Genomic DNA, 14,567 nt, shown 5'->3' on the forward strand with positions numbered 1-14,567 from the left:
ACTCTATAATTCCTCTTAATTTTTTCATCCCTAACGAATCTTACACTAGATGCCGCATCCCCACCATGCTACCTAGCACCTTCTCTACTCTTCTGATGAGAAGCGTTAGGCTTCGAAATGCCGTGGCATAAAGAGTCCCTTCTATCCCTCAAATTTTGCCTGTATTCCATTATTCAATAAATGATCCACTCTATATCTACCTATATATAGTTTTGTGTTTTCATTTCATTCTCTTGCTGTCCTATTGTATAAGCTCCAATAATTATTGTTGAGCTTGGCATTATCCAGATAAGTCTCCTTTTGTGGAATTGACCTTCATCTTTTCTCCTTTGATTAAATATATATATATATATATATATATATATATATATATATATATATATATATATATATAAATTCGGAAGCTTAATTTATTGTTCTAAGGGAGATAATTCTATTTTATTAAGAATTGTAAGAAAATATTGATTTTCTATTTTATTTAACACAGTTTTATAATATTAATAATAAAAAAAATGCAAACGATATTATAATTTTTCTTAAACAGAACATTCAAGTAATTGTAAGAAAAAATGATTTTTTTCAACTACTTTAGTAAAATGTAATTACTTCTGTTAGAGGAATGAGTTAAGCTTCTGATGTATATGTGTGTGTGTGTGTGTGTGTGTGTGTGTGTGTGTGTGATCAAAGAGTAAATCTTTAACAAAGCAGAACTTATCAAGATAAAAAAATTTCAACACTATTAAAAGAAGCAAACAATAACAGTAATTGAAAGATGAGGAATAAAAGTTATAAATAACTTTATTATATCATCAGAACAATAAGGAAAAGGGGAAAGTTAAACGAAAAATTAAGAAAATAAAACTCTTTAGGTCATGGCATTCCGAAGCTAAATGCTTTTCATCAGAAACGAAGGGCCAGAATTACACAAAATGCAAATATAAAAAAAAAAAAAAACTGGCTTAATGACATTTAGAAATGTAATGAGAATGAAGGAATAGGATAATATGGCAAGAGTTTTTTTTTTCTTCTTCTTAATTTTCCCCTTAACATTTTCTTATTGTTCTGATGACATAATAAAGTTATATATAATTTTTATACCTCATTTTTCATTATATATATATATATATATATATATATATATATATATATATATATATATATATATATATATATATATATATATTACACTTCGATCTCAGGTAGGGAAGTACCATTGAGCGTCCATAATTTGAATTATTATACGGAATAAGGGGGAAAAAAATAAGGAAATGAATTATCTCCCTTTAGAAATACCGCTCTTAATAATAACTCAACCATTCTAATTTTAAAAATATAATTCAAAATATAAAATCTACATTCCAAAATAATCTATCGAATAAAGTAACAACGGTTCCTTTAATATTCTATGTTGAAAGAAATTCCCTCTTCTTATCCCGTAAGTCAGCGATTATTACTTGTAACGCCCTTCGATTTTGAAGAGGTTCGACCTTCCGCAAAGAAAGGAGATTCAATTGCACCTTCGCGATGGCTGCTATAACACGTGTTTCCAGTTGCTTGTACGCGGCCTCTTCCCCCGTTCTACTTAGGAGCAAGCCATTGTTTTCTGCTTTATTCGTTCACTCTGGTCGCCTACTGTCATCTAGTGCCATGGATAATCTCCTTATTAACGATCCTAAATACGCTTGGCTTAAAGAACTTGGATTATCCGCCCACAATTCCGGAGTTTATTATGGCAAAGATTGGTGCGGTAGCGGCGAAGTAAGATTTTTTTTTCCTTTCATTTTTGATAGCGAAACTAAATTCGAATTTAGTGTTTATTCATCGGCAATTTCTTTTTTTTTTTTTTTTTTTTTTTTTTGCACGAATTGTTTCAATTCTCGGTTTAATTTTAAAGAGAAAAATAAACATCTTCGTCTATATTATATCACTAGACCATTAGTACAATAATTAAATTAACTGAAAGTACAGAATAGTTAATGCTGAACCTGTCCATATTAAGAATGTTTCTAAACAATAACGTTATTTCAGCACTTACTGATCATCCGCGCTATTTTTTAAATCGTATTTCCAAGTTTAATTAAAGTCTTGGGATATGTTTTTTTTTAAATTATTTATTTATTCAATTGTACAGTTAAAGTATAGAATAGTTATAAAACACCCTCCCGTCACTATGTTAAGAATGGCTTTTTAAATAATAACGTTATTTCAGCACGGAACGATAAGTGCACTACTGCACAAAATAAGTGCACTGCACTAGTACCCAGCACGATTCGTATTTTTGTATAAGTACCCATTTTATTTTCAAGTTGGATTCAATTTTTTTTTATCCAATTGTTAGGTGAAAGTACAAGAGTTACAAAACACCCTCTCCATGTTAATTAACATTCTTAAAGAATCTTATTTCAGCTTGGTAACCGATGCAATATGCATGCGGCGTCTTTTGCGGCGATGCACAGCACAAGTACCGATTTTTTTATGTAAATTTGTGCTGGGATCCGTATGGTACCCCTTCAAAATAAGATTGTACATTTTTTTCGGGCGATTACGAGTAGAATCAGTTAAAATCTTCATGAATATTTTTCATTTGTTGCATTTTAAATTGCAATATAATTGTAAAACTACAGATCGAACAATTCCATAAAGCAATAGTTTTTCCTTCTCTCCTCTTAAGAATTTGAGACTGAAAAACGTAAAGTTGAATAGTATACGAATACGTCATCCAACTTTTTGAAGTAAAACTAAAACAAATGTCCACGTCTTTAGTTTTCTTTAACTGCAGAAAACTGCGCGGTGTTAGTAAAATAATTCAATTTATTTCATTTACTTTAATTTATTTTACAACAATTCTTATTCTGTCAAATAGTTAAAACTCCTGTGATTGTTTTAGATTGAAACAAAAAAAAATCGGTAAAACTATACAAACACCGTGACAGCGAATTAACCCTAACCCTAACCCTAAACCCTAACCCTAATCCTAACCCTGTCACGGTGTTTGTATAATAATACCAAAAAATCTTGGTCTGTATTATTCAATCCCTTCTTGCACTCATAAAAAAGAAACCGCGTTATCGCGGCCCCATGAAAGTTAATTGCGTTCACCTCGCACTAATAAGAGAGGTGTGTTTCAATGTCGAATTTTATTGGCCGCGTCGGCAAACCTCCTCTGCATTAAAAACCAATTCGCATGTTTATCATTAAACTATTAGTTTTTAATTCAAATAATTTATTTCTTTTTTCACCAATAAGGTCATGGGTATTTTCCATCCCTCATTTAAAAAAAAAAAAAAAAAAAAAAAAATGGGGGGGGGCTATACTTCGCTGAATTTTTTCTTAGATTTAAAATAAATCGTAGACGAGGAAAGTTAATTCAATTATAGTTGAGCAAAAGACTTAAATACTTTCTTACGAACTATTTGAATCTTAAGCAAATCAAAGTTTTCCGGTTGGTAGAGAACTTTGTTTCGTACCAAGTGGAAAACTTTCGGGTGCCCCCCCCCCCTTTATCCTTATTTATTTATTTGCGTAGAATGTTTTTCTGAACTTATATTTTTAAATCTTATAAGTGCAAACATCAGAGTAATCACGTAACTCTTTTAGGACCTGAATTAAAAATGACGAAAAAAAAAAAAAAAAAAATGGTAAAATTTATATTTTATTAAATGCATCAAGATTGCTTTTGCTTGAAGGCCCATGGTGTGGTGTGCAGAGTATTTTACGTGCATTTCTAACTAAACAATTCCGAGCTAGTATATTTTAGATCGAGGGTAAATTTGTAGACGATAAATAATTTCTCAAAAAGAAATTTTTTAATTTCTGCAGCTTAACATTCCTTTTCAATTTTAAAAGCGGTTCTTAACATAGGGAGGGCTCTGTTGCTCGGACGGAACTCTCCTAAAACTGGAAACAATTTGGGGTACTAGTGCATGAGCTGGCCTGGGCGTGGCTTATCACTCGCTCGGATTTCTCCGTAAAATGACGTCACGTGCTGCCATCTAACGGAGAAAATGGACGAGGGGGGGGGGGCTTACAGAGAGAAAAACGCGGAAAAAAAAAAAGGACGACTGGGGGAGGTAGGGGGGGGGGCTAGCAGCAGCAGCGCCAAATACAAGTTTCCAGAATATTTCAACACGAAACTGTTTGAAAAATTAATTATAGCATTTTCTTTAATTACTATAAAATTAATATAGTGGTAAAATTATTATTAAAAAAAAAAAAAATTTCTTGATGACCAAATTCACGAAATTAGCCATTAAAAAAACGCAAACTAACACACGACACTTCTTGCACTAGAATCAGTTCGGGTTTGGTTTACAATTGTGTACAAAATAGATCCCCCCCCCCCCCCACAAAAAAAAAAGAAATTGAAATGTTAGGTGAAAGTACATGATAGTTAAAAAAAAAAAAAAAGGTGAAACGCGAAAAAGTAGCTCGAGGGTCAAATGGTTAATACCTTGCAAACGGTAATTTTTGCTCCAAGTTTGGAAGGAGTACCCAGGAGTTCTTTACGAATCATCAGCAGCAGCACGTTTTGCCGCCGCCGCTGCTGCTAATTGGTGAAGGCATTTTGGGCTCATTTTCAATTTGCCATTTCCTGAGCGAACATGAATTTTACCATGCTCAATGAACAACTGCGGACCAGTGATGGTGTTCTTAATTTTTGCCAAGAACATAAATTATTGGCAACAAGCAAAAAATGCGTCACATGTGGTACCAACTGCAATCTAGTGAAAAGAGAGGACACCTCCGATGGATTTACCTGGAGATGTACAGCAAGTATATGCCAACGGAGGTTATCCATACGGACAGGGACATTTTTTGCCAAGTCCAAGTTGGCAATAGCCTGCATACTAAAAATTATTTATTTGTGGGCCTTTGAGCGAGCAAGTAAAAAAGACCTCCAGCGCGAATGTGGTGTAAAATCCGCACACACTATCGCGGATTGGAAAAATTTTCTTAGAGACATTTGCCAGGATTATTTTGTTAGAAACCCCCGGCAGATAGGGGGCCCAGGCCGTATAGTTGAAATAGACGAAACTCTGTTCAGCCGACGCAAATATAACGTCGGAAGAATTTTAGAACCGGTCTGGGTCTTTGGTGGCTACGACCCCACTGAAAAGGAGGGCTTTTTGGTGAGTGTACCAAACCGAAATGCAGAAACCCTCCTTCCATTAATAAAAAAATACATTCTGCCGGGGAGCACGGTCGTGTCAGATTGTTGGAAGGCATACAGCCGCCATTTAACGGTGTGAATCACCAGGTTCACTTTGTAGATCCTCAAACGAAGGCTACAACGAAGCATGTTGAACGAATGTGGAAAGAAGCAAAAAAGCGCCACAAAATTGAATGCGGAACCAAGCGGGAACTTTTAGACACGTATCTCTCAGAGTTTATGTGGAGGCAAACATTTGGTAGTAACCCGTTTGTCTCCATATTAACTCATATAGCTGAAAGCTATCCCGTGAACTAGCTTCTTTTTATGTCCGTTATCTTTTCTGCCCCATACTTTGTAGTTTCATGTCGCCCAATAGTCTGAGGAAACAAATTCCTAAGAAAATGATCCTGGCATAGAAAAAACGTAACGTACCCACTTTTTGTGTTTTTTAAAAATTATTTTGAAAATTATTCCATAAATTATATTTTTTGAAAAAAAAAAAAGTGAAAAGGTCATTCCTTTTCTTATTTCTTATGAAAAGTTCTTATTCATTTTACAAAAAAAAAACTTTTTGAACTTTGCTTAAATTATTTTTGAAAAAGACATTCAAAAAATTATTTTATTTGAAAAAAATTAAATTTTGTGAAAGAAGAAATAAATTTTTCACCTTAATTTGTTTGACAAAAAAAACATTTGTTTAGCTTTTTTCCTTGAAAACATTACAAGTTTTCTATTTGACTCCCATGCATGTGAAAAATAATTACGGTAAGTTTTTCTGTTATTTGACAATAAAAATTACTTTGCAACTTACCTGCATCATTCATTTTTCTATTTAAAAAAGTAGTAATTATTAAAAAAAAAAAAAAAAAAAACGCTATGTTTTACGGCATTTTAGAACTTCGCCAATACAAGGTGGCGTCGTCCTGTAAGGTTAGCGTGCATTAGCCACGTTTTGGTTTGGGAAAAATGGAGACGGTATAATTTTAAACCGCTCTAACATTCGATTATGAAATAAAAAGCACTTAAAACTACTTAAAAATACCAACGAATGATGCAGATAAGTTGGAAAGTAACTTTTATTGATAATGTTAACATTTATTATTCTTTTAATGGCTAATTTCGTGAATTTGGCCTTTTTTGAAATGGTTTGGCCTTCAAGAAATTTATTTGGCCTTTTTTTTAATTTGGCTTCTGTTTTATTTTTTTTTTAAATAATTTTACCACTATATTAATTTTATAGTACCTATTTACTATGCCTCCCCACGGGACCGAGTTAGACACCAGGGTCGTTTTTTAACGTGGAGAAAAGGTACAAAAATAAAAATTGTCTCGGTCGTGAAGGATTGATCCTCCACCGAAAGCGAACAAGAAATGAAAGTGCAGCATCTGAAGAACAGATGGTATTTATTTGCTCCCCCACCGAGCAAATTAGGCACAAGGCCGATTTTTAAAGTGAGGAGTGAAGGGGAAATGGGGAGCTGGATAGTGACAATTGGTATGAAGGGTTGCCCCTACATTGACCAAGGTCTTATAGGTGGGGTCGCCCCCTCATATGGTCTTTGGGGTTTGTATTACTGTACACATAGATTCGAAAAAGTTGTCAAAAAACAAATATATAACAAATAAATGTTATCAAAAGCAAGATAAGTTACTTTTCTACCAAACTGGATATATTTTTCGTGTTTTTATTCAATGTAACATGTTTATTCAGCTCGAAAAACATAGTGTTTACCGATGTATTGGAAAATTCAAGATGGCGTCTGATTCTCTCTTTAACACGATAAGTTTGGGATAAAGTGTTATAAATAAAAACCCAGATAAAATACTGTTAAAACCCCGTTCAATATATGTTACTGTGACATAGGTTGACATATATTCGGCGGGTTTTTAATATTTTGTATAGTTTTTTATTTATAACACCTTTTCCCAAACTTACCGTGTTAAAGAGAGAATCAGACGCCATCTTGAATTTTCGAATACATCGGTAAACACTGTACGTTTTTCGAGCTTAATAAATATGTTGGTAAATTTATACAAATACCGTGACAGCGAATTAGTAGAAAAAAATGTACCCTAACCCTAACCCTAACCCAGTTTTCAGATTCGTGTTCAGCACACCGAAACGTAACAGAATACTACGTAAAAGATTTTACTAATTCGCTGTCACGGTGTTTGTATAATAATACCAATATGTTACATTGAATAAAAACACGAAAAATATATCCAGTTTGGTAGAAAAGTAACTTATCTTGCCTTTGATAACATTTATTTGTTATATATTTGTTTTTTGACAACTTTTTCGAATCTGTGTACAGTAATACAAACCCAGAAAATGCTATAATTTTTCAAGCAGCTTCGTGTTGAAATATTCTGGAAACTTGTATTTGGCGCTGCTGCTAGAAGCAGGAGCAGCGCCAAATTCACTTTTCTACAATATTCTAAAACGAAACTGAAGAAGAAGGGAGTTTCAGGTAAATTCCCAAACATCTTTCCCCCCCCCCCAGTCGTCCATTTTTTTTTTTTTTTTTTTTTTTTTTTTTTTCCGCGTTTTCTCTCTCTGTAAGCCCCCCCCCCCTCGTCCATTTTCTCCGTTAGATGGCAGCATGTGACGTCATTTTACGGAGAAATCCGAGCGAGTGATTAGCCACGCCCAGGCCAGCTCCCAATTTGGTTGTGAATGTTAAACTGCAGTGTCAACCTATGTCACAGTAACATATATTGAACGGGTTTTTAACAGTATTTAACAATTTGGTTGTGAATGTTAAACTGCAGTAACTGCACTAGTGCTGAAACTTTTTTTTGTGATTTACATATAAACACCATGAAAAACTTAGCGCACCCGCACCGCGCACCGGACTAGGGTTTAATAGAGGGCATATTAAAAAATGCAGGAAAGGTGAAGTGAGCTGTCATCATGGGTTTCGTTAAGACAATGACTGACTGCACACGTGGATCTAAACTGGTCGTCAATAGCACTTAAAAAGAATGTTTTTTCTTAGATAATTACAGCGATTGTTAACAATTCTCGGCAGAAAAAGGTATAAAAGAAAATGGTAAAAAAATAATCGTTACCCAAGGCAAGAAGCTTTCTATATCATTTTGGGTGCTTGTTAAGATGGTCGACAAATCGATTTTTTTTTTTTTTTTTTTTTTTTTTTTACACCCCCCCCCCCAAAACAAAGCACAGTGCCAGTTTGATCTAGGGAGCTACTATCATGAGAAGTTGCAGGGATACTATGTGGGGAGTTGAGCAGCAAAATGTTTGTTCACATGACACTTGCATTTCTGCATGTCAGTAAAGTTGGGGAAGCAGGAACCCGAAAGGGAATTCCAAGATCTAGCAGTTCTGGGGCAGAAACTATTACAGTAGAAGACTTTCTTGCATAGGGGTGGGACTTTTTGCTGTTTGCCGAGGGAAAATTACGTTGGGGGTTGGGAGTATGAGGGCTTGTAGTTAATTGGAGCCTACACCATTAAAATCCTTGTAAAACAGACAGGGATGCAACATTTTGTCGATGGGACAGAGGTTGAAGGTTAGATGACAGTTCCGGACCTGTCATGTTGGCAACTGTCTTTTGAACATTGTCCAGGAGTGAGAGACCTGCAGCAGCAGATGCACCAGACCAAGTGTGACAATACTCCATATATGGGCGACTGGTGGCTTTTTTTTTTTTTTTCTAGGTACAGGATACTTTCAGGCTTAAGTAACTTTCTAGCACGGTAGAGTGGCCACCTTCTTTGCAGCCGCTTTGGCTATGCTTTCAATGTATCTGTTCTAACTCTTGTTCCCTGTGAATGTTAGCTGAGAAGTTTGAACAAAGTACTTTCAATTAATGTATCTTTAGCCGTAGCTATTATTGGTTGAAGAGGTTTCTTGTAATTATTAAAGGAAACGAGCTTAGTCTTGGCAGCATTGAATGTTGCCATCTATTTTTGGACCCATTCTACTACAGATTGGAAGTCTTCCTCTACGCTTATCGCCATTGCCTTTGATATGTGCTCATTCATTTTCCCCCTCGTACCTATTATAGTGTGGTGTTTTCAGCAAATATACTCATTTCGGTAATCTCCAAAAATACCGTTAGGGCTTACAACATGCCCGCCAGAAGAGTCACGTGATCCGGTTGATCCAAAACATGAATCGTGCAAATGGAAAACGCAGCCTTGAAGGCAAACTTTGACAAACAATCACAATTTGTTTGTATTTAATTTTTTGTTGATATGTTATAAAAATAGGCAAACTTTGAGAAACAATCCTAGGTTTTTTTTAGTTAAAACAGTGTTTTTGTACTTAATTATTATGCTTGTTTGTCAAAGTTTGCTATAAATTTGCGTTTTCCGGTTTCGTAATACGGCGATTCATGTTTTGGATCAACCGGATCACGTGACTCTTCTGGCGGCCATGTTGTAAGTCCTAACGGTATTTTTGGAGATTACCCTCATTTCAGAGTCTATTTTGTCAGGGAGGTCATTCATAAATATCAGAAATAATAGAGGTCCAAAGATCGACCCCTGAAGTACATTCGCATTTATATCATTGTTTAGACGTACGACCATCGAGAACAACATGGATTCTTCTTTTCTTTAAGAATTTAATTATGTTGAGTATTCATCCAGTAATACTATCTGATCTGATTTTCATGAAGACCATCGTGCCATCCCCCCCCCCCGTCAAAAACTTTAGATATATCCAGGGCTACTACCCTCCCCCTCTCCTGCCTTATCCAGTGCATACTGCATGGACCAGTGCATGGTATATACATTTATAGTTAGAATATCTGCAGTACAACAGGCTTGCCTAAATCCATATTGATGGTCGGACAGAAGTTATCAACTGTAAGGTGGTGGACTAGAGCCTGATTAATTATGGACTCAAATATTTTGGTGAAAAGAGGGAGGAAGCTAATGAGGCGATAATTTGATAGGTCAGTTCTTTTGCCAGAATTCTTGTAAACTGGTACCACAGAAGCATTTTTCCAGCAGTCAGGAAAGCATGATATGTTAAGGTATTTGTTGGAGAGAACTGAAGCAACCTCAGTGGATGCTTTTAATAGTACAACCAGGATGAAATCAGGTCCACATGTTTTTTATGATATCATGTACTTGAGAAGGGGCTGATTTTCAGATCATAGTTTGGTTTCTGTCCACAAAGGAAAATCGGGGAGGGAGTGGTTTGCTGGGTTCAAAATAGTTTGGGGCAAACTGACAGGCAAGCATGTTAGCTTTCTCGGTTACCGTGCAAACAACCTCATGATTGTTGGATAGTGGGGGAATTGTTGATTGCGATTATTTACTGTACTGTTGTAGATTTTCCAGCAATCATGGAGTTCCTAATTTCTGCGCTTCAATGCGTTTTCTGGTGTTGGTATATGCTGTCGATGCTTCTTTCTTACAATTACTTCTAGTTTCTATAAACTTTAGTGGACTTATGCCAGATAAATCTGCAGTATGCATGTTGCCTCTGAGCAATCGTAGCTGTGCAAGTAGAAGTAAACCATTGGGGAAAGTGGGGTGTGCTATAGAACTTCCGTGTGGGAACATGTACTTCAATTACTGCTTTGAACCATTCAGTGGTCTCATTTGCGCACTGTTCTGCAGGAAAAGCAAAGATATTTCCCCATGGGGCATCTCTGATATGATCTCTAATGGCATCCCAGTCAGCCTTATTGTAGTACCTTGTCATTTTGAGCAATGGGTTGAGTTTAGAGTGATGTCTATCATTATCACAGTATGATCAGCATTCCTGAGTGGGTAGTGGATATTTGTTACACAATCCTCAGGAACTGTTGTCAGAAATAAATCTAGAAGTGAGGCTTGTTAGTCCTGGCAATAGGAGAGACTGGTCAGGAATGTTACTGTGTCAAGGAAGGAATGGGATATAGAAAAGTTATGGATGATGCTACCAGCTGTGTGTGTAGTTAGAAAAGCCAAGCCAATTATTGTGGTAGGCATTAAAGTAACCAAAAACATGTATTTGGGCACTAGTGTCAAGGGAGAGTGCTACATCTATTCTGTCAGGGATATGATTGATTAGAGTACGGTCCTGGGTCAAGGGAGAGCGATAAAGAAAATCCAAGTAGCTAATGCTAGTTCATGAAGGCCTGGACATCTGATTCTAGTTTAGATTCCCTAGTCATAGGGAGGGTGTTATGAATATAAACTCCAAGTCCGTGCATGTGTCTGTCAGTCCTTACGACAAAGTGGAAGATAACCAGACATGTTAAAGATGTTAGAGGAAATGGAGGAGTGCAAGTCACTAAGATATCCGGGGAGTTTGCTAATAGAAATGATTCTACATCATCTAAGTTCTAAGTCCATGGATATTTTGTCACATCGAAAATAGTAATATATCCAAAAATTACGAAAATTCATAGAGTAGAACTGCCATTGTGTTTTTAGTGAAAAGTCTATCGTTATATTGCACGCCATGAACATGTGATCTAAAATATGTATTCCGAGTTATGTCCCGTGTGTGTGTGTGTGAACTCTTTATCATCTTTTTCATAACATCTAAGAAAAAATGCAAATTTACTCAAATTTTCGTAAAAATTTTAAATAAAGTTTTAACTGTTTTAACTACTCGATGGATTTTCCTAATTTTTGGATATATTACTATTTTCAATATCACAATTAATTATGTAATATTGTTTTTGCTTAAAACGACATTTTTTAAATCTATCTGTGAACTCTCTCGACAAGCACCAAATATATTTTTGAATGATTTAATTACACTTTGGGCTAGAATCAGTGTAATATCTGTTCGTTAAGGATAGGACATCAAAAGAAAGAATAACAAAGTATATCCATACAATATCGATTTGACAGCGAAAATATATGAAAGTTAAAAGTCCCAAGAATGTTCTGGTAAGTTTTGTGGTTCATGTCAACTTTTCGCCCCCCCCTCCTCCCTCCATTACAAATTATTTTCCTTTTTCCTCTTTTTTCAACTACTAGCAGTTCAGTACAGCTTTTCTCAGGCCCTATGTACTGTTTATAACTTTGTGCATATGTATATATTAAAAAGTTTGACTCGTGTCCAGCTAACGTACATCTAAAATTTCAAGTGTTTAGACACAAAATTAGTGGAGTTTGGTAGAGTCTGCAAAGGTCAACTCTTTCAACTTTGAACTCTTGGGTTTTTTTTTTTTTTTTTCACTGATATTTTTGAAAGTCATCCCCTCTTTTCAATTGACTAACCTTAATTTAAACTGTCACCACTTCTGGTTTGATGATGGACACAACTGCAAAGACGTCACTTTTTTTTTTTTTTTTTTTTGCTCAACACACACCTTCAACGCTGGGTGGTAAATAAATCCATTTCAAAATATGCACATTCACGTTTTTTGTTTTGTTTTTCAGTTGGTGACGTCTTATTGTCCTGCAAATAACAAACCAATAGCTCAAGTCGTACAAGTAAGTCAACTTTTTTAAATTTGGATACCATTTTTGTATCTGTTACTAATTTGATTTCTGTCTAAAGCAGAGATTATTATTAATGTACTTTTTTTTTTTAATGCTCAATTCATTGGAATGGTGGATCTGTTATATCATCCTCCCTGGCATTTTTGGTGGGGGAGGGGTGTAGTGTAATATCTAAGTGATCATTAAATATCATGCCAAGAACAGAATGTAAAAAAAACTTCTGTACAGGCATTAAAAATGGTTTTATGTTTTTGTTAAATATTAAGTGAGGAATCATTTTAGAGTTAAAATTTATCTAGTATTGTGCATGTAGACTTGAGAAAAACATGCTTGAAATGTGTCAACTTTATGTGAATAAGCATATCGGGTCAAACTCAAATGATACATAGCAAGCAAATGATACATTCCTCAATCCTAAGAATAAAGCCTTTGATAGGGTATGGCATAAAGGTTTACTTCATAAGATCTCTAGCTATGGTATAGCTGGAAAAGTCTTCTCAATTATTAAATCATTTCTTTCTGATAGGTTCATAAGAGTAGTAGTTGAAGGACAAAAATCAGAAGCTCACAGTATTAATGCCGGTGTCCCTCAGGGATCCATCCTGGGCCCAACTCTTTTCCTGATCTACATTAATGATCTTCCAAATCATATCCTTACATCATTTGTAGACATTTATGCTGACGACACTACCATTTATGGTACCACATCTAAGACAGTAAACGAGCAAGTACTCTCCAATTCTCTCTCCTCTGATCTTGAGCATGTAGTACAATGGGGAAAGGAGTGGCTGGTTACTTTTAATGCATCTAAAACCAAGCTTCTCTCTTTACATCATCAACATTTTAATCCACATTTGTCATCAATTGAAATGAATGGCTCTCGTCTTCAGGAGGCCTCAAGTTTTAACAAGCTTCTGGGCTTGACCATTACTCCTGATCTTAAATGGAACACGTATATCAAATCTGTTGCCAAGGCCACTGGAAAAATGGTGGGATCTTTCTATCGATCCAGTAGATATCTCACTGCTGATGCTATTCTCTATCTATATAAGAGCCAGGTACGTCCATGGATGGAATACTGTTGCCACATCTGGGCAGGAGCTGCTAGAAAGGACTTGTCCTGCCTTGATAGAGTTCAAAATAGACTTCGTAGCCTCGTAGGAGATGTCCTTTTCTCCTCCTTACAACCTCTATCTCACAGAAGAGATGTTGCGAGTTTGTCTCTGATGTATCGTTATTTTCATGGAAAGTGTTCAACTGAGCTTCAATCTATGGTCCCCCCTCGCCAAACTTTCACAAGAAACACTCGTCTAGCTGTAAACACTATCAATAATTTCCCCCACTCTTTATCTGTGCCTAAACCTAAACATAGATTCCATGAATAAAGCTTCTTTCTTAGAACTGCACGCCTGTGGAATTGTCTTCCGTTTTCCTGCTTTCCGGCTGACTACAATATGGTTGTGTTCAAGTCTAAGGTAAATAAGTTCTTGATGAGCCGTTCCATATAAGTTATTAAATTTACCAAATTTTCATTACTAATGATTACTATATTGACCAACTTCTACTGTACACTCTTTAACCGTTATCCTTGAGTGGCCTCTGGGCCTTGATAATGTGGTGATGCCTTTGTAAAAAAAAAAAAAAAAAACATGTTAAAAATTAACTTCATTTTTCTCATTGGTTTATATGCTCCCAACAACCAACAACTGGGTAGCTCTGCTAGTAAAATGTCATTTTTAATAATGACTATACAGAATTTTTTTTTTTTTTTTTTTTTTTTTTTTAAATTCTCGACGGGACCTTTTAACGATTATCTGTTCTTTGGACATATCCTCCCATGCATTATCTCATGGAGGTGGGGTTATGTAAAATATTTGTTCATGATTTTATCCTTCTGGTCTAACAAAAATATCCATCTGTAGAGAGCATATTTTCAAGTTTAATTCGTGAATCCACAATAAAAATATTGTTTCATCCCAGAGATTGATTTCAG

General features: G+C 35.4%; 1 protein-coding gene across 1 annotated transcript in view; it reads left to right on the forward strand.

Annotated features, from left to right (window-relative positions):
• The first annotated feature begins 1,262 nt into the window (after window positions 1-1,262).
• LOC145269268 (alpha-aminoadipic semialdehyde dehydrogenase-like) overlaps window positions 1,263-14,567 on the forward strand; it is a 57,753-nt gene continuing 44,448 nt past the window's right edge. The window contains exons 1-2 of the mRNA XM_080124938.1: window positions 1,263-1,758; window positions 12,512-12,565. Of these exons, the coding sequence (XP_079981064.1) occupies window positions 1,525-1,758; window positions 12,512-12,565 (288 nt within the window). The 5' untranslated portion in view covers window positions 1,263-1,524. The remainder of the gene's footprint in view (window positions 1,759-12,511; window positions 12,566-14,567) is intronic.

The sequence above is a fragment of the Euprymna scolopes genome, chromosome 4 (genome assembly GCF_053919585.1).
Source record: "Euprymna scolopes isolate OS-2025 chromosome 4, ASM5391958v1, whole genome shotgun sequence".
Classification (NCBI taxonomy): Eukaryota; Metazoa; Mollusca; class Cephalopoda; order Sepiida; family Sepiolidae; genus Euprymna; species Euprymna scolopes.